Source organism: Oncorhynchus kisutch, linkage group LG8, assembly GCF_002021735.2.
Source record: "Oncorhynchus kisutch isolate 150728-3 linkage group LG8, Okis_V2, whole genome shotgun sequence".
Classification (NCBI taxonomy): Eukaryota; Metazoa; Chordata; class Actinopteri; order Salmoniformes; family Salmonidae; genus Oncorhynchus; species Oncorhynchus kisutch.
The window spans coordinates 48,386,285-48,407,984 of record NC_034181.2 but is presented as its reverse complement, the minus strand read 5'-3'; the positions used below and the strand labels follow the sequence as shown (position 1 = coordinate 48,407,984).

Genomic DNA, 21,700 nt, shown 5'->3' with positions numbered 1-21,700 from the left:
TTGACACCAGTGCGTCACTGGCAGGAATCAAATTATCTGTGGTATTGAGTTTGAGCGTAGAGTGAATCAAAGAGAGTGAGGTTAGGTGCAGACAACGAAGATGGCAACAAGTAGTAATTCAAACATGAACTGTATAGCGCCAGGCTGTATCCCTTGGTAAATCCCTGGGTAAACTACGATCGACTGCCCAAGGACCCACAACTTTCGAAGTGGCTCCATGTCCTGAGAGGAAGAACGTGTCAGCACGAGCTAGCAGGATCTGCAAACAGCACTTCGCGATGAAGGGCACTTTCGATGCGGCAACTGGGAGTTTCCGAATGGAAAGGAGTCATAGGCCTACGTTGAAGCCCTCTGCTTACACCTCCATTTTATATTGAGGGTTATGGTGCAGGGGTAACCGTCCGACCGACCGGCCGGCCGACCAGACCGACCGACCATCATCAACATCGCTTACTTCGGAGTTAAGCAAATAAGACTGAACAGAGGAGGCGACGCGAGTCAATGCAATGAAGCCTGAGGTAACGTTAACCGGTCATTAGAAACTGGACAACTTTGTTGCAACTCTAGTTGAAGGTAACCAGCTAATTGCGTCTGAAGTGTTTTGTGTAACACCCCCCAGCAAATAACGTTAGCAAGCAACTAAACTGCAACAGTTTCTCTGTGTACCCGTTATTAGGGAGTTACTGTAACTAGCTTCCACTTCAGATTGTCAAGTAACGTTACTGGGATACATTTTGTTGACATTTGTTTTTGTAATGTTTTGTTAGCTCCACCTCATTTAGCTAGACTAAAGTTGACAAAGCTATTGTTTGCTAAAAAAATGTCCCTGTATTTGCTGTGTGTGTGTGTGTGTGTGTATGTGTGTTGACAAATCATAGAATACAGGTAGCTTTTTAATGCCAAATGATATATTTGGGTTCAGTTGTCTTAACAAAAAGGTTTGTTTTCAGGATGACATCTTCATCCCTGAAAATTAGGCAGAGGAGGTACATGCAAATCCATGTTATTTCTAAGTCTATTGTTTATTTCAAGTATATGCAGCGATTCTTGAATATAACTATAGCCTAATAGATGCCTTAATTGTTTCTACCAACAGGAAAGAACAGTTAGTACAGCATGCCAAACTGACCCCTGGGTGACAGAGTGTTCCTGTGCTGCGGTGGAGAAGAGGTCCACCGGGACCATCCCTAAAGAGCTCGAGGACCAGCTAGATTAAGCTCACAACCATCAGTGTACAACCGAGTCCTGCCCCTATACGCCACAGATGGAGCTGACGGAGAGTGAGATCAGTGAAGAGCATAACTTGCTGTATGAACCTGAGAGCTCAGAATCTCAATCATCACAGTGCGAGCCAAGACATACGATCGATCACTTTGGGGGAGCTGGCTGGTGTTCTGGAGAAGTGGAGAAGGATGTGTGCTATCTTGTCCTGCTGTTTTGACTCTCTCAACCTATGAATGCTCAGCTATGAAAAGCCAACTGACATTTGCTCCTGAGGTGTTGAACTGATGCACCCTCTACAACCACTGTGGTTATTCTGTTGATGTAATAAGAGGCTTTAGTAAAATACATTTGATTGATTGCTGCGCTGGATGCTGTGTATTCACTAACTGTCTGAGTGATGGGACATTTATATAGTACCTGTAACTAGGGATGCACGATATCGGAATCGGACGATATTAGATAAAAATGACAACATCGGCCTGATGTCTAGTTTAACGGCAATATGCAAAACCGACGTCAAAGCTGACGTGCATACCGACACTACCGTTCAAAAGTTTGGGGTCATTTAGAAATATCCTTGTTTTCCATGAAAACATACAGAAATTAGTTGCAGAATGAATAGTCAAGACATTGACCAGGTTAGAAATAATAATTTTCTATTGAAATAATTAGTGTCCGTCAAACTTTGCTTTCGTCAAAGAAACTTCCATTTGCAGCAATTACAGCCTTGCAGACCTTTGGCATTCCAGTTTACCACCACCAAATCTCCCTTTACCACCACCAAAGCACCCACAGATCACCACATTGCCTCCACCATACTTGACAGATGGCATCAAGCACTCCTTCAGCATTTTTTCATTGTCTCAAAAATGTTATTTGTGATCCGAACACCTCAAACTTAGATTAGTCTGTCCATATCACTTTTTTCCAATCTTCCAGTGTCTTTTCTTTTGCCCATCTTAATTTCCTATTTATTGGCCAGTCTGAGATATGGATTTTTCTTTACAACTCTGCCTAGAAGGCCAGCATCCCGAAGTCACATCTTCACTGTTGACGTTGAGACTGGTGTTTTAGGGTACTATTTAATGAAGCTGCCAGTTGTTTCCCAAACTAGACACTAATGTACTTGTCCTCTTGCTCAGTTGTGCACCGGGGACTCCCACTCCTTTCTATTGTGGTTAGAGCCAGTTTGTGCTGTTCTGTGAAAAGAGTAGAACACAGCGTTGTTCGGGCTCTTCAGTTTCTTTTCAGCAAACACAACGTGCCATTGGAACACAGGAGTGATGGTTGCTGATAATGGTCCGCCTATGATACATTTTTAATCAGCCGTTTCCAGCTACAATAGTGATTTACAATATTAACAATGTCAACACTGTATTTATGATCAATTTGATGTTATTTTAAGTATATAACGGAGGTAGATGACATAATAACATCACAAAAAAAATACAGCGGCACACAGCATTCCTAACCTATTCCACAATGTCTGCAGTGTGGATCTATTTTGAAGTTGCAAAGTTAGAAAATAAAAAGGCCACATGCAACATTTGTGCTGCTATTATTTCCCGAGGGGAGAAAGTGAAGTCTTTCAATACCACAAACCTAATTAGTCATTTGAAAGTGGATCACCCCCAGATGTTCAGCGACTACTTAGAACGAAAGCAGTTAAAAACTAAGCGCAACTAATACAACTAAACAAATCTACAACAAAACATTGTATACAACTATTTAAAATAGGAAAACAGATACACACTTGATGAAATGTACAATAAAAAAACTAATTATATTTCTTACAATTGACGTGATAGCCAATGAACTTAGAAAAACATCAGCCACCTTTTGAATTCCCTAAGAAAATAGAAACAACTTCATAAATTGTCCACAACAACATACTAGTACAACAACATACTAGTACATAACCAAATGGTCCCCATCCCTCCCACATACACACATTCCACTTCTGCACATTCCATAACTACTAGAATGCTTAAAAGGCCGCTAAAATTTTACACATCGGTATCAGGGTTTTTTGGCAAGGAAAATATTGGATATCGGTATCAGCCAAAAATGTCATATCGGTGCATCCCTATCTGTAACATATTTTGGTGTGTATTTAATCTGCATCTTAACTTCTTAAAGTGGCAATCAGCAGTAGGAACAATAAAGTGCCTCCCTGCTCCTCTTTCAGTAAAAAGCTGAGGGATGGGGCTGGAGAAATGTAACCATTCAAATTCATGGGCAGGGCTATAGATGCAAGGACTGACCATCCATGATATCAACATTGTAAATCCTGTTTCTATGATCTGTTTCCACTACCATGTACACAGTTTGCTTTGGATAAAGGTGTCTGATAAATGGCACATTATTAAAAGTCTACTATGACTCTGCCAACTAACTGCCCAGTGTAGATACCATTCCTTTCCAATAGATGGCAGCCAAATCTAGTTGAACTCACTTCTCTAGCGACAGGGACACAAGATGCGCATTAAAACTATTATCATCTGGTTACGCTTGAACTCGTTATAGCGGACAAGCTAACTAATACAATTTTTACATAGGGCGCAAGCATTAGGTTTACTGCAGGCTAGATTTACTAAATTAACTGGTTTTATTCAAACCCTTTGCTTATGGGTATGTGCGCCTTATGGAAGAAATGACACGGAGGGATGAGACGCCGTACACCTCTTCTAATTCTCCCATGTGCCCATAGGGTGAACTGGCGATAAATGTCCAGCCAGTATGCACTGCAAACGAAATCATAAGAAAAGTTAGTCTGACACCAAAACTAAATCAATGTATTTTTAATGAGCACGCCCCATTATTGGTTAGAATGAGATTTCATGAATCATGATACTGTCTGCGATTCAAACTCCGGTCATCTAATCAAAAGGTAAATGTGTATCCATCGCACCAAACAGAGCTGGTGATAGGGGAAAAACACACTTGTAGTCGGAAGTTTACGCACACCTTAGCCAAATACATTTAAAACGTAGTCTTTCACAATTCCTGATATTTAATCCTAGTAAAAATTCCATGTCTTCGGGCAGTTAGGATCACCACTTTACTTTAAGAATGTGAAATGTCAGAATAATAGATGAGAATGATTAATTTCAGCTTTTATTTCTTTCATCACATTCTCAGTGGGTCAGAAGTTTACATACACTCAATTAGTATTTGGTAGCATTGCCTTTAAAGGCAGGGCTTTGTGATGGCCATTCCAATACCTTGCCTGTGTTGTCCTTAAGCCATGTTGCAACATATTTGGAAGTATTATTGGTGTCATTGTCCATTTGGAAAACCCATTTGCGACCAAGCTTTAACTTCCTAACTGATGTCTTGAGATGTTGCTTCAATATATCCACATCATTTCTCCTCCTCATGATGCCATCTATTTTGTGAAGTGCACCAGTCCCTCCTGCAGCAAAGCACCCCCACAACGTGTGGCTGCCACCCCCGTGCTTCACTGTTGGGATGTTGTTCTTCGGCTTGCAAGCCTCCCCTTTTTCCTCCAAACATAACGATGGTCATTATGGCCAAACAGTTCTATTTTTGTTTCATCAGACCAGAGGACATTTCTCCAAAAAGTACGATCTTTGTCCCCATGTGCAGTTGCAAACCATAGTCTGGCTTTTTTAATGGCGGTTTGGAGCAGTGGCTTCTATGTTGATGAGCGGCCTTTCAGGTTATGTCGATATAGGATTCGTTTTACTGTGGATATAGATACAACATCTTCACAAGGTCTTCACAAGGTCCTTTGCTGTTGTTCTAGGATTGACTTGCACTTTTCGCACCAAAGTACGTTCATCTCTAGCAGACAGAACGCATCACCTTCATGAGCGGTATGACGGCTGTGTGGTCCCATGTGTTTATACTTGCGTACTACTGTTTGTACAGATGAACGTGGTACCTTCAGGCTTTTGGAAATTGCGCCCAAGGACGAACCAGACTTGTGAAGGTCTTGGCTGATTTCTTTTGATTTTCCCATGATGTCAAGCAAAGCAGCACTGCGTTTGAAGGTAGGCCTTGAAATACATCCATAGGTACACCTCCAATTGAGTCAAACATCAATTAGCCTATCAGAAGCTTCTAAAGCTGTTTAAAGGCACAGTCAACTTAGTGTATGTGAACTTCTGATCCACTGGAATTGTGATACAGTGAATTGTAAGTGAAATAATCTGTCTGTAAACAATTATTTAAAAAATTACTTTGGTAATGCACAAAGTAGATGTCCTAACCAACTTGCCAAAACTATAGTTTGTTAACAAGACTTTTGTGGAGTGGTTGAAAAACTAGTTAATGTTTCCAACCTAAGTGTATGTATGTAAACTTCCAACTTAAACTGTATATGCTTCAGTATCCTGTAACGATGTTTATCACCAGCGCTGTTTGGCAAAATTGGTCGATTAACCTCTTATGCCAGGAAGTGCTTCATAAGGATTAGTGACACGTCCCAAAAATATATCGCCATCCACACAGATTGACAGGAACCTCTGACTGGAAGAAATACAGCCACCATCCACTGGGATGTTGTGCTGTATCGCCACCATCTCTCTACAAAACACACACACACACATTATCTGGCAGCATCTGCACTCACACCAGATTGTGTCACCGCTACGCCGACCGTCTAGCTGAGGTGTTTCAGGCAGCATATCTGTGTTAATGCTACGAGAACAAACTATTTGATCTAGGGCAACGATCAGCTCAAACATGAACGGCTTCAGTAGGTTTATCGGCTCCGTAACTAATGTCATTTCATCCTGTGTGACGGTTCAATTTGTACTTGGCTGCCTGCAGACAGAGAAGTCAGACAGAGCTGTCCTAGAAAGAAGTGCTAACCAAGAAGCTGCCTATTTGTATTGATGATTTTTCGACTCTCACCTTGTCGTGGAAACGGGGCTTGAGTACCTTAATGATTCCTCAGAGCTATGCCCATTGGAGGTAACTCCCGGCAGGTCTATGCAAAATGGACATGTCTAAGGCCAGCAGTCAGATGAACCACAGTCCAAATCCGGCTTTAAACTTCTTCACAACAGTATCTCGGACCTGCCTGGTGTGTTCCTTGTTCTTCATGATGGTCTCTGCGCTTTTAATGGACCTCTGAGACTATCACAGTGCAGGTGCATTTATACGGAGACTAGATTACACACAGGTGGATTGTATTTATCATCATTAGTCATTTAGGTCAACATTGGATCATTCAGAGATCCTCACTGAACTTCTGGAGAGAGTTTGCTGCACTGAAAGTAAAGGGGCTGAATAATTTTGCACGCCCAATTTTTCAGTTTTTGATTTGTTAAAAAAGTTTGAAATATCCAATAAATGTCGTTCCACTTCATGATTGTGTCCCACTTGTTGTTGATTCTTCACAAAAAAATACAGTTTTATATCTTTATGTTTGAAGCCTGAAATGTGGCAAAAGGTCGCAAAGTTCAAGGGGGCCGAATACTTTCGCAAGGCACTGTAAATACATTTGATTTGATTTTGATTTGATTTGCACCGGGGCCTCCCACTCCTCTTTCTATTCTGATTAGAGCCAGTTTGCGCTGTTCTGTGAAGGGAATAGTACACAGCATTGTACGTGATGTTCAGTTTCTTGGCAAGTCAATCTCTCCTCCACTTTGAGCCAGGAGAGATTGACATGCATATTATTAATATTAGCTCTCTGTACATCCAAGGGCCAGCCGTGCTGCCCTGTTCTGAACCAATTGCAATTTTCCTAAGTCCTTTTTTGTGGCACCTGACCACATGACTGAACAGTAGTCAGTAGTCAACTAGGGCCTGTAGGACCTGCCTTGTTGACCGTGCTGTTAAGGTGGTAGAGCAGCACCTTATCATGGACATACTTCTCCCCATCTTAGCTACTATTGTATCAATATGATTTGACCATGACAGTTACAATCCAGAGTAACTCCAAGCGGTTTAGTCACCTCAACTTGCTCAATTTCCACATTATTTAGTTGTGATTTAGGGTTTAGTAAAGGATTTGTCCCAAATACAATGCTTTTAGTTTTAGAATTATTTAGGACTAACTTATTCATTGCCACCCACTCTGAAACTGACTAATTTCAGTCGCTGTAGTAGCTGACGTGTATAGTGTTGAGTCATCCGCATACATAGACACTCTGACTTTCCTCAAAGTAGTAGTAAAAGTAGTAGTAAAGATTGAAAAAAGTAATGGGCCTTGACAACTGCCTTTGGGAATTTCTGATTCTACCTGGATTATGTTGGAGAGACTTTCATTAAAAAGAACACTCTCTGTGTTCTGTTAGACAGGTAACTCTTTATCCACAATATAGCAGGGGGTGTAAAGCCATAACGCATACGTTCTGCCAGCAGCAGACTATAATCAATAATGTCAAAAGCTGCACTGAAGTCTAACAAGACAGCCGCCACAATCTTTTTATCATCAATTTATCTCAGCCAATCATCAGTTGGGGCGGCAGGGTAGCCTAGTGGTTAGAGCATTGGACTAGTAACTGAAAGGTTGCAAGTTCAAATCCCTGAGCTGACAAGGTACAAAATCTGTCATTCTGCCCCTGAACAGGCAGTTCACTGTTCCTAGGCCGTCATTGAAAATAAGTATTTGTTCTTAACTGACTTGCCTAGTGAAATAAAAAAATTAAGTCATTTGTGCAAGTGCTGTGCTTGTTGAATGTCCTTCTCTATAAGCATGCTAAAAGTCTGTTGCCAATTTGTTTACTGTGAAATAGCATTGTATCTGGTCAAACACAATTTTTTCCAAAAATGTACTAAGGGTTGGTAACAGGATGATTGGTCAGCTATTTGAGCCAGTAAAGGGGGCTTTACTATTTTTAGGTACTGGAATTACTTTTGCTTCCCTCCAAGCCTCAATGCACACACTTTCTAGTAGCCTTAAATTGAAGATGTGGCAAATAGGAGTGGCAATATCATCCGCCATTATCCTCAGGAATTCTCCATCCATGTTTTCAGACCCCGGTGGCTTGTCATTGTTGATAGACAACAATAATTTTCTCAACTATTCAACACTAACTTTACGGAATTTTAAATTACAAGTGCTTGTCTTTCATAATTTGGTCAGATATATTTGGATGTGTAGTGTCAGCATTTGTTGCTGGCATGTTATGCCTACATTTTCTAATCTGTTGATCTCCATCAGTACAACAGGGCCCAGGTGCTCTATGATACCCTCTTCAACCACATCTACACATCTGAGCCTCAGCTGTGGCATTAATAGCTTTTGTATATACAATGCAGACATCTCATAAAAAAACTGTTGACCACGTAGCCTCATTCATTTTTAAATGTTTTCTCTCTCCCCAATTTCGTGGTATCCAATTGTTAGTAGCTACTATCTTGTCTCATCGCTACAGTCCCGTACGGGCTCGGGAGAGACGAAGGTCGAAAGTCATGCGTCCTCCGATACACAAGATTATGTTATAATATTTGTATTGTATTATAATGGTTGTTTTATTTGACAGAATAGAGTGTTCTGTTAACTATTGTGTGTGTGTTTTACTGAGGAGGGCCTCTATGAGATAGCACTGACAGAGGAGATTTACGATGTCTTTGGGTAATAAAACCTAAAGAGCATTCCAGAGAACATGAGCTAATAGTTCTGTTCTATACCGTACCAGGGAGAGACGATTCCAGTTTGGAGTAGGAGGGCCAGACACAGGTCTTTACAATGAAAACTGTTGATACAGCAGTAACTGTCTGCTATGTTTTATAGATATATTTCATACAAATCTTAACCTTGTGACCATTCTATGTATCTGCTGTTCATCATATAGGTTGAGAGGGGTGTATCTTGGCTATAAAAGATCTTTGTACTTTTGTGTTGTCACTTTCAATAGTTCATTATTAATGGCGCATCATTGAAAGTCAAATTGCTATTGCAAAGCTCTTATTATTAAACATTTAGTTTAAGTATAACTCTGACTGGTGTGTGAAGTTTGTTTCTCCTCATTTGGTAATACAGAAATTAGCCACCACACAATATTAGCCTATAACTTGTGAATGATGTATTATCACTTGTGAATGATATCCAGCATGTGCAGTAAGGCAAGAAACAGAGCATGCTTTTTTGTTGTTGACTTTTTCAAATCATAGTCGCACACGTCATGCAGTCTAGCCCATAGGCTTATATGTTTTGATAAGATTTGTAACATAACTAAAGCGGCCAAACAATGTAATGGTTTTCTTCTGGGGAAAGAGAGGCGGACCAAAATGCAGCGTGGTTAGTTTTGTGCATCTTTAATAAAGATGAAAGTACAACAATCTACAAAACAAGAAATGTGAAAAAACCAAAACAGTCCTATCTGGTGCCACAAACACAGGAACTAAAACAAGGAAAACACACACGAACGATGGTCAGAACGTGACAAACAACTTCTTAAAAATAATCACGTTAATCCGTTTACACAACCGGTGTAGAGCCTAACTGGCATACATAGGTGGTGCGTGAGTTTCAAGTTTGGGGAAGATAATTTTCATCATAAAAATGCACCTTTATAATAAAGCATTACATAAAATAAATCTGAGCTCATGCCTTTCATGCAACTTTTTTCAAATTATTATTAGTTGTGTCATGCAGCCAATGTATTAAAAATCAAAACATACAGCCCAACGTTTGTATCACAACTAAAGTTGCATAAATAACTAAAAATGAAGCCTATAGGAGGACCTGTTTCTTTGTTAACCGCTCAACACAGAATAGCTGCATGTGCGCACTTCTTGGAAATCGTTTGGAGAAAAAAAAAGAAAAAAAAACGTGATTCACATTACAATTTTTTAAATAAATATATATATATATATATATATATATATATATATATATAAAAACATTTTTTTTTTATTCTTCACATTTTCAAATGGGGCTATACATTTGGGTGAGGTTATTTTCTCACCTGATTAGCCTCATTTCACTGTCCCCCCCAAAATTAAACCATCTAGTGTTCAGTGAAATAACAACACAATGTCAAATACAAGTAGCCTAGTCAAATAATTAACATCCAATCACATTAACTGTTACTCTCTCGTGGAAATTTCCACTAATGGTCCGCATATAGCCAAACGTAGGTGCTGCTCATGTTGCTATCTGTACAGATGGCGCAAAAGCCATGACAGGGAGACATAGTGGAGTGGTAAAGCGTGGGCAAGCAGTTGCTCCCGACGGCACTTGGGTACACTGCAGCATCCACCGAGAGGCTCTTGCTGCCAAGTGTCACGACCGTCTGAAGAAGTGAACCAAAGTTCAGCATGGTGAGCGTACATTTCTTTATTTATAATGTCGCCAACAAAAACAAAAAACAACAAAATGACTGTGAAGCTTACGAGGGCTATCACTATAGCCTCGTAAGCTTTTTTTTAACAAAGACAACTTCAAATCAAAATAAAATAAAATGTTATTTGTCACATACACATGGTTAGCAGATGTTAATGCGAGTGTAGCGAAATGCTTGTGCTTCTAGTTCCGACAATGCAGTAATAACCAACAGGTAATCTAGCTAACAATTCCAAAACTACTACCTTATAGACACAAGTGTAAGGGGATAAAGAATATGTACATAAAGATATATGAATGAGTGATGGTACAGAGCGGCATAGGCAAGATACAGTAGATGGTATTGAGTGCAGTATATACATACGAGATGAGTATGTAAACAAAGTGGCATAGTTAAAGTGGCTAGTGATACATGTATTACATAAAGATGCAGTAGATGATATAGAGTACAGTATATACGTATACATATGAGATGAATAATGTAGGGTATGTAAACATTATATTAGGTAGCATTGTTTAAAGTGGCTAGTGATATATTTTACATAATTTCCCATCAATTCCCATTATTAAAGTGACTGGAGTTGAGTCAGTGTCTTGGCAGCAGCCACTCAATGTTAGTGGTTGAGATAGAAGCTGTTTTTCAGTCTCTCGGTCCCTGCTTTGATGCACCTGTACTGATCTTCTGGATGATAGCGGGGTGAACAGGCAGTGGCTCAGGTGGTTGTTGTCCTTGATGATCTTTATTGCCTTCCTGTGACATCGGGTGGTGTAGGTGTCCTGGAGGGCAGCCAGTTTGCCCCCGGTGATGCGTTGTGCAGATCTCACTACCTCACTGTCTGAAGAGCCTTACGGTTATGGACGGAGCAGTTGCCCTGACACCACACTCCGAGGGCCCTCATCTCCTCCCTGCAAACTTGATAATTGAGTTGGAGGCGTGCATGGCCACGCAGTCATGGGTGAACAGGGAGTACAGGAGAGGGCTGAGAACGCACCTGTGGGGCCCCAGTGTTGAGGATCAGCGAGGTGGAGTTTCCTACCCTCACCACCTGGGGGCAGCCCGTCAGGAAGTCCAGGACCCAGTTGCAGAGGACGGGGTCGAGACCCAGGGTCTCGAGCTTGATGACGAGTTTGGAGGGTACTATGGTGTTAAATGCTAAGATGTAGTTGATGAACAGCATTCTTACATAGGTATTCCTCTTGTCCAGATGGGTTAGGGCAATGTGATTGTGATTGCGTTGTCTGTGGACCTATTGGGGTGGTAAGCAAATTGGAGTGGGTCTAGGGTGTCAGATAGCGTGGAGGTGATATGATCCTTGACTAGTCTCTCAAAGCACTTCATAATGAAGGAAGTGAGTGCTACGTCGTTTAGCTCAGTTAAGGGATAGTCGTTTAGCTCAAATAAGGGATGTGTTTCATGTAGATTTACCCTGGCCTGAATTTAAATAACCGTGTAAATCTCTCTAGGACAAGATAACTTTTATCAGTATATTCGCCTGTATTTACCCCCCAAAATGAAACACTAATTTGCTGTTATTATGGTTATCATGAAATACAAATGCCACGATGATCTGGATGAGACTTCCAAATTGAGGCAATGGTAAGAATCTCTGGATTAACTACAGTGCATTTGGAAAGTATTCAGACCCATTGACATTTTCCACATTGTTACGTTACAGCCTTATTCTAAAATGGATTATAGTTTTTATCCCTCATCAATCTACACACGATATCCAATATTGACGAAGCAAAAACAGGTTTTTAGAATTCTTTTCACATTTATACAACATCAAAAATGTAATATTACATTTACATAAGTATTCAGAACCTTTACTCAGTACTTTATTGAAGCACCTTTGGCAGCGATTAATGCCTGGAGTCTTCTTGGGTACGACACTACAAGCTTGGCACACCTGTATTTGGGGAGTTTCCACCATTCTTCTCTGCAGATCCTCTCAAGCTCTGTCATTGTATTGGGGAGCGTCGCTGCACATCTATTTTCAGGTCTCTCCAGAGATGTTAGATCGGGTTCAAGTCCAGGCTCTGGCTGTGCAACTCCGGAACAAGTCTCTGAATGTCCTTAAGCCACTTCTGCGTTGTCTTGGCTGTGTGCTTAGGGTCATCAAGGATCTCTCTGTACTTTGCTCCGTACATCTTTCCCTCAGTCCTGACAAGTCTCCCAGTCCCTGCCACTGAAAAACATCCTGATGCTGCCACAACCATGCTTCACCATAGGGATGGTGCCAGGTTTCCACTACATGTGACGCTTGGCATTCAGGCCGAAGAGTTTAATCTTGGTTTCATCAGACAACAGAATCATGTTCATTAGTTGCCTTTTGGCAAACTCAAAGCGGGCGGTCATGTGCCTTTTACTGAGGAGTGGCTTCCGTCTGGTCATAAAGACCCAATTGCTCAGTTTGGCCGTGCGGCCAGCTCTAGGAAGAGTCTTGGTGGTTCCAAACTTCTTCCATTTAAGAATGATGGGGGCTACTGTGTTGTTGGGGCCATTCAATGCTGCAGATTTTTTTTTCTTCTCTGACATGCACTGTCTACTGTGGGACCTTATGTAGACAGGTGTATGCCTTTCCAAATCATGTCCAATCAATTGAATTTACCACAGGTGGACTCCAATCAAGTTGTAGAAACATCAAGGATGATCAATAGAAACAGGATGCACCTGAGCTCAATTTCGAGTTTCATAGGAAAGGGACTGAATAGTTATTTAAATAAGGTATGTTATTTATTTTGTATATATTTGCAAAAATGTCTAAAAACCTGTTTTTGCTTTGTCATTATGGGGTATTGTGTGTAGATAAAAACAAAATGTGGAAAAGGTCGATGGTCTGAATACTTTCCGAATGCACTTTATGTAATGTTAGCTAACCGTAGTCATTAATGAATAGTCTACATTTCTTTAAATGGCCAATTCAGTGAATTTTCTTGTGCAAGTTTTAAATTTACAATACCTATTAGCAAAGGTATCAGCTAGAGATGACGTGCAAGAGCTTGCAGGGATTTGTAGTTTTGCATGATGTCTACTTTGATACTAGTTAGCATTTTCAAATCTGGGACCAAATACATTGACAAAAGTCACCTTGTTCGAGATATACATGTTTATCAAAACGTCATTCCAAGGTAGGCCTACACAAAACACACCCCTTATTTTAAGCGTTTCTAAAATACCCTATGTGAAAAATGAATGGTGGAAAAACAATTGGAACCATTTCCCTGTTTGACCACTAGGTTTTATGGGTATTATGACATCTCTACTGTTGGGCCATAAAGGCCTACTATAGCTCTGATTGGCTATGGCCCATCAGCCTGTGTAGACTCTGGTCCTGGACAAGACAGATGTTTTTATTAGGTTTATTTACTGCAGTGTCTATTAATTGTCCAAATGCACACAAATTCACACAGTATATTGCTAAACATTCCCAAACATTCTATGAATGTATGTAAACGTAAAAATGTCCATATCTAAGCGCTTGCTTGTCAGAAAATGTGTTATATCAAGCGTTTCCACCGCCATATTTCACAATTCAGTTGTCTTTTCTTTTTCAGATAAGAGTAGCAAAAGCTAGCTACTAGTTATCTAAAATGAGTGAGCTAGCTAGCTAGTGTAACATAAGGGATTCCATTCCAAGCACAGAGGAGTTATTCTATTTGATAGAGTTAGGTTATTAGGTTCCATACAAGCCTTTCATTCTAATCAAATAAAATAAAATGTATTTATATAGCCCTTCGTACATCAGCTGATATCTCAAAGTGCTGTACAGAAACCCAGCCTAAAACCCCAAACAGCAAGCAATGCAGGTGTAGAAGCACGATAGTAATATCACAATCTTGACCTTCAACACGTGCACAGCCTTTGGAAGGAAAAAAAACAAAGTTGGGAGAGTAAAAGTCTCCCATTCAATGGTGTTCCGTTTCAAGTTGTGGGCACAAAGACATGAATGCCACCTGGGGAAAGGCAAAAGCCAAAGAGAAATAAGCCGCTGAAATGAACAAGGCGGCAGTCATTTCTACGACAGATCACTGTAATTTATACCATACATTTGTACAAAATGTATTTCATTTTAATAATGTTGAAGTACTAACTAAAAATGGAATGTTACTTGAAGAAGACAGGTCTTAAAATGGGTGTCCCAACTCTTTGGTCACTAAAGATCTCATGGCACTTATTGCAAGAGAATGTAATGATGAGTACCATTTCATGTGTATGTCAAACTGTATTCCAATCATGTAATACTGTATATAAAAGTACCATGTATGTAAAGTATATGAATAATGTACTATATTTAACAAAATATCTGTAAAAAACTAAAATGACTCAAGTAAAAGTCCACCAGTAAAATATTACTTGAGTAAAAGTTTCTGGTTTTAAATATAAGTACAGTGGTGGAAAAAGTACTCAAATATTATACATCCTTATATTAAGCAAACCAGTCGGCACGATTATCTTGTTTTTATATTTTTATTTATGGACAGCCAGGGCCAGAGTCCAACCCTCAGACATCACAAACGCAGTATTTGTGTTTAGTGAGTCTGCCAGATGAGAGGCAGTAGGAATGACAACGCGTTATATGGATAGGTGTGCGAATTGGACCTTATTGCTGTCCTGCCTGAACATTACAAATTTAACTTTTGGGTGTCATGGAAAATGTGAGTAAAAAGTACATATTTTCTTTAGGAATGTAGTGGAGTAAAAGTTATCAAAAATATAAAATAGTAAAATAATGTAGCCCAAAAAACTACTTAAGCAGTAGTTAAGGCCTAGCTGCTAGACTATTGTTTCTACTCACGATATGCATACGTATTTATAAAAGTAATCAGCTAATAAATTATACCCGCTTTGAAAATATTCTGCAGCTAAATACAAAGATCCTACCATTTATATTATGTATGTAATTATATGAATATTTCTCAGAGTTTGCATGACAAAGGGAATGGCTAGTATGTGTGTTCTGCAACACTCAATATTATGAAAGCTTTTCCATGGACCCCATTTGGACTACTATACCTACCACACAAATACAGGATCTTCCAGTGTTGTGTTAAAAGGAAACATAACATTAAAAAAATAAACATTACATAGGCCTACTTATTTATTTTAATATTCAGGATAGTCCATTATCAAATTTTCTTACAGAATTCAGTAACATTAAAGTGTTTGTGACAGATGACTAAACTGTAACCATTTATTTAAAAAAATATTATTTAGAACACAAGGCCATTAAGACATAATTTTACCTCTATATTTTGATATATAAACATATACAAATAGCAGAAAAGTACTGTCCCGTAATGAAATCTCTTCCATTTCAACTCAAAATATGTTAATCCTATTTTAACATATAACGACTGACTGAATATGTACGCACAAGGTCCATCCTTACATGCACACACATTTCTCCCAATCAAATAAGGAAAGTTCTTTATGGATACATATAAATAAGCCAGTAACTTTTTTTTAAAATAAACTGACAAATGATTTATTTAGAACTATCACCCCTTAAATGCTGTACAAGACTGGCACGTTTAGTTGGCACTCATTTAGAATTATCAGTGCATTGGTTAATGTAATGCACAGTACAAAAACAACAAAATGTCACAATTGACATACGCTAATAACTTTGAAAAGAAACTGATATGCAACTCACATCAATGTACATTTAGCTATATGCATGCGACATAAGTCTGCTTTTCAGAAGTGGAACTGACAGTATACACAGTACATTACAATAGTAATGTAAAATGTTAAATGCCTCGACTCCCACAGCCATTGGCAACATATGATGATTTCCATACTTTGGAAATCATGAAGGGGCAATCAAGGATTTTAAATAGACCTGTTGCCCGCTTTCAAGATGTCTTAATAATACTACAGAGGTTAGCAGGATCTCATCTTTGTGCGGGAGAGTGACTAGTGATGGCAAGCAAACCTGCAGAAGCTCCAGACATACAGTGCATTCAGAAAGTATTCAGACCCCTTCCCTTTTTTCACATTTTGTTAGATTACAGCCTTATTCTAAAATGTATTAAATCATCAATCTATTCACAATTACCCCATAATGACAAAAGCAAAAACAGGTAAATGTATAAAAATAAAAATAAAGTTGTTTTGCTATGAGACTCAAAATTGAGCTCAAGTGCATTCTGTTTCCATTGAACATCCTTGAGATGTTTCTAGAACATGATTCCACCTGTGGACTCCAAATTCAATTGATTGGACATGATTTGGAAATGCCCACGTGTCTATATAAGGTCCCACATTTGGCAGTGCATGTCAGAGCTAAAACCAAGCCACGGGGTCGAAGGAATTGTCCGTTGAGCTCCGAGACAGGATTCTGTCGAGTCACAGATCTGGAGAAGGGTACCAAAAAAATCTCTGCAGCATTGAAGGTCCCCAAGAACACAGTGGCTTCCATCATTCTTAAAATGGAAGAAGTTTGGAACCACCAAGACTTCCTAGAGCTGGCCTACTGGCCAAACTGCGCAAATCGGAGGAGAAGGGCCTTGGTCAGGGATGTGACCAAGAACCCAATGGTCAGAGCTGCAGAGTTCCTCTGTGGATTTGGGATAACCTTCCAGAAGAACAACCATCTCTGCAACACTCCACCAAATCAGGCCTTTATGGTAGAGTGGCCAGACGGGAAGCCACTCCTCAGTAAAAGGCACAACAGCCCGCTTTGAGTTTGCCAAAAGGCACCTAAAGACTCGAAGACCATGAGAAACAAGATTCTCTGGTCCAATGAAACCAAGATTGAACTCTTTGGCCTGAATGCCAAGCGTCACACCTATGGAGGAAACCTGGCACCATCCCTACGGTGAAGCATGGTGGTGGCAGCATCATGTGTTGCGGATGTTTTTCAGCGGCAGGGACTGGAAAATTAGTCAGGATTGAGGGAAAGATGAAAGGAAAAAAGTACAGAGAGATCCTTGATGAAAACCTGCTCCAGAGCGCTCAGGACTAGGGTGAAGATTCATCTTCCAACAGGACAACGTAGCAGTGGCTTCGGGACAAGTCTCTGAATTTCCTTGAGTGGCCCAGCCAGAGCCCGGACTTGAATCCTATCAAACATCTCTGGAGAGACCTGAAAATAGCTATGTAGTGACGCTCCCCATCCAACCTGACAGAGGTTGAGAGGATCTGCAGAGAATAATGGGAGAAACTCCCCAAATACAGGTGTGCCAAGCGTTTAGCGTCATACTGAAGAAGACTTGAGGCTGTAATCATTGCCAAAGGTGCTTCAACAAAAGTACTGAGTAAAGGGTCTGAATACTTATGTAAATATGATGTTTCCATTTTTAATACATTTCTAAAAAACAGTTCTTGCTTTTGTTATTAAAGGGGTATTGTGTGTAGATTGAATAGGGGAAAACAAATATTTAATCCATTTTAGAAGGCTGTAACATAACAAAATGTGGAAAAAGTCAAGGGGTCTGAATACTTTCCAAATGCACTGTAGGCTTCAGTAACACAATTTGAACATGCTAACAATACAGCAATTCTAAAATAACCATGACATGTTGACCATTTAAATATCTTTCTAAATCCTTGGATGAAATTCAAAATGTTGCAAGTGATGTATAATACTATTATACAGTATCAAGTTAAATCATGAAATCAACCTAGGCTCAGGTCAGAAAACAGCAAACAATTCATATTTGCTTAAATGAGAAATAAACGTATGGATTGGATTGATGCTGAATTCAATTAAACAATGACATTTTCAAAATTAACCTCATTGATGGTAGGTGGCTCAGTGGCATATGACCCAACATCCATTAGAACATTAACAGGCCCTTTGCTTAATCAATTTAGACCACACATTCTTTGATAGAAACATTTCTGAGATCTATCACTCTGAAAATATATGGCACATAGACATGAAACAGGCATGAAGAATTGAAGGTAAGTCGTAAAAATACTTCCAAATGGATCACAATGCTAACAAGATAATTGATACACTATATTTCTTGTAAGCCACATTTATTGTAAGCCACATTTATAATAGTCTTTCATGTACATTGAGTATACAAAACATTAAGAACACCTGCTCTTTTCATGACAAACTGATCAGGTGAAAGCTATGATCCCCTTATTGATGTCACCTGTTCAATACACCACAAGTGTAGATGAAGAGAAGACAGGTTAAAAAATTATTTTTAAGCCTTGAGATATGGCGTGTGTATGCGTGCCATTCAAAGGGTGAATAGGCAAGTGCCCATTTAAGTGCCCATGGACAAGGTTAGTAGGTGCCAGGGCGGGGTATGGTAGTAGGTGGAACTCAATATTAGGATGGTGTTCTTAATGTTTTGTCCACTCAGTGTATAGTTAGTTATGTGTATCAATCATTATCCTTTTAGTGTTTTTGACAACAAAGTTGCAATACAGTAGCCCTAGCAAAGGAGTAAGAGTGAAATGTGATAATACAAATTTGAAATCAGATTTGGATGATAGAGTATTACATAACAAAACTAATAATTTCAGGTTGAAGGAAATTAAAATCAAATCTAAAAGCCACAGTAAACAAAAAATATTCGAATTAAAATAATTGATGAACTTTGCACAACCAATCAACCAAATTACTCTAATACAATTTCGATTTGACAGAGTAGTAAAGGTCTAGACACCCATTTCGGGAGAATGCAAGTGTGGCCGACATAAAATAACACTGATTAAAAACTAAAAGGAAGAAGCTCTTGGATTTCCTTGGTCTCAGAAACTAGCCTTATGTGAAGGAAAATTTCACAATGGCAGTTCATACAAGTAGAGAATTAAGGAATAAAATTAAATCACAGAATTTCATGTAATACCTTTCTTTTTAAACTGATTACTAGGGTGTTTGACTGATACAGTAATGTGCCATTTAGCAGACGCTTTTATCCAAAGCGACTAAGTCACGCGTGCATACATTTGACATATGGATGGGGGGGAATCGAATCCACTACCCTGCTCTACCAATGCATGCTAAATTCTGAGGATGTTAAACCCACAAGTCAACAAAAGTGGTAGAAACATGTTTACGAGAACCTCACAATAATTCATTTACAGCATCATAGACAAGAAAACCCCCCACAAAATTCTCACTTTTCTTTCATGTTAAGAAAAACTTTGGATTAGGCTCCTGGTGTCTGGCCCAATTGAACAGAGTAAATGTTCAGACATGGTGAATTCTGCAGAGGTCTCTTCTTTTCAAACAAAAGTGGACTTCAGACAAAGTACACTAATAGCTTTCGCATTGGAAGCAGTGACACAAATGACAAGTTTCACATTCGTAGCCTGTGAAGGAATTGTCCATTTATCTGGAAATTGATCTCGTCTCAAAGAAATCCTGAAAACATTTGCCACGGTCTGTGAATCAATGATTTTCTCAATGCCCTAAGACGTTTTTACTAAATCGTAGACGTAGATGTGAAAGTCGTCATCAAACTTGATGAAATACACAGAGGGTTTGGCTTCAACCTGATGGATAACCATGCCTGTCCTTTTGCCGCCATCCTCTTTGGCATATTCCACTTGTTTGCCAACAAGGCTATCCACCACTTCGCCTGGCTCTCTCTCTGATGGGGTTGAGTCATCTGCAAAAGCATAGAATATTACCAGCTTTAGTGAGATAATTTGTTGACAACATTTATGTAGTATGATTGTATCTACCGTAATACAACTTAGAATTACATGTTTTTAAAGAAAGAGTGGTATGGAGACAATAAACAATGCCTACAGTGTTAACACAAAATATTACTTCTGATGGACTCACTTGAATCAGGCATTATCCGGAGATCCCCCTCTTTGTAGTCATCCAAGAGCTGGTACATGTACAAAACAGGGTCCTTTTCGTAAGTGATGTAGAACCATGTGTTCATAATGGGAGCCCGTGCTAGCACCATGCCCCTCCACTCCTCCTTTGGTCCTTCATCTTGCTCAAACATGTGCTCCACTGCTTTGCCTATCATGGTTTCTGCTAGCTGTGCATCACTGACGCGAGCTGGAGCTGCATTACAGAGAGCAGTTTCAAATGAATAGTAAATATGGCTATGAAAAGATGTAAAGTAATTTGTAACAAACTCAGCAAAAAAAGAAATGTCCCTTTTTCAGGACCCTGTCTTTCAAAGAATTTGTAAAAATCCAAATAACTTCACAGATCTTCATTGTAAAGGGTTTAAACACTGTTTCCCATGCTTGTTCAATGAAACATAAATAATTAATGAACATGCACCTGTGGAAAGGTCGTTAAGACACTAACAGTTAAGGTCACAGTTATGAAAACTTAGGACACTAAACAGGCCTTTTTACTGACTGAAAAACACCAAAAGAAAGATGTCCAGGGTCCCTGCTCATATGCTTGAACGTGCCTCAGGCATGCTGCAAGGAGGCATGAGGACTGCAGATGTGGCCAGGGCAACAAATTGCAATGTCCGTACTGTACTCTAAGACAGTGCTACAGGGACACAGGACGGACAGTGGCAGACCACGTGTAACAACACCTGCAGGACAGGTACAGGATGGCAACAACAACTGCCCGAGTTACACCAGGAATTCACAATCACTCCATCAGTGCTCAGACTGTCCGCAATAGGCTGAGAGAGGCTGGACTGAGGGCTTGTTGGCCTGTTATAAGACATCACAGGCAACAATGTCGCCTATGGGCACAAACCCACCGTCGCTGGACTGGCAAAAAGTGTTCTTCACTGACGAGTCGCGGTTTAGTCGGATTTGCGTTTATCGTTGAAGGAATGAACGTTACACCGAGGCCTGTACTCAGGAGCGGGATCGATTTGTAGGTGGAGGGTCCGTCATGGTCTGGGGTGGTGTGTCACAGCATCCTCGGACTGAGCTTGTTGTCATTGCAGGCAATCTCAATGCGGTGCGTTACAGGGAAGACATCCTCCTCCCTCATGTGGTACCCTTCCTGCAGGCTCATCCTGACATGATGCTTCAGCATGACAATGTCACCAGCGGTACTGCTCGTTCTGTGCATGATTTCCTGCAAGACAGGAATGTCAGTGTTCTGCCTAGGCCAGCGAAGGGCCCAGATCTCAATCCCATTGAGTACGTCTGGGAACTGTTGGATTGGAGGGTGAGGGCTATGAATGTCCCATTCACCCCAGAAATGTCCAGGAACCCGCAGGTGCCTTGGTGGAAGAGTGGGGTAACATCTCACAGCAAGAACTGGCAAATCTGGTGCAGTCCATGAAGAGGAGATG

General features: G+C 40.0%; 1 protein-coding gene and 1 long non-coding RNA gene across 4 annotated transcripts in view; one reads left to right on the top strand and one right to left on the bottom strand.

The window, feature by feature from the left end:
• LOC116374768 (uncharacterized) lies at positions 1-2,099 on the top strand. The gene is made up of 3 exons (XR_004210709.1): positions 1-518; positions 951-986; positions 1,097-2,099. It is a non-coding gene; the product is annotated as an uncharacterized LOC116374768 (long non-coding RNA).
• Positions 2,100-14,949: 12,850 nt separating this feature from the next.
• Positions 14,950-21,700, bottom strand: part of LOC109895589 (spindlin-Z-like) — a 47,686-nt gene continuing 40,935 nt past the window's right edge. For all 3 annotated transcript variants that reach the window (XM_020489413.2, XM_020489415.2, XM_020489416.2), the window contains 2 exons: positions 20,254-20,487; positions 14,950-20,074 (listed from right to left, as the gene is read on the bottom strand). In XM_020489413.2, the coding sequence (XP_020345002.1) occupies positions 19,875-20,074; positions 20,254-20,487 (434 nt within the window). In that variant the 3' untranslated portion in view covers positions 14,950-19,874. The remainder of the gene's footprint in view (positions 20,075-20,253; positions 20,488-21,700) is intronic.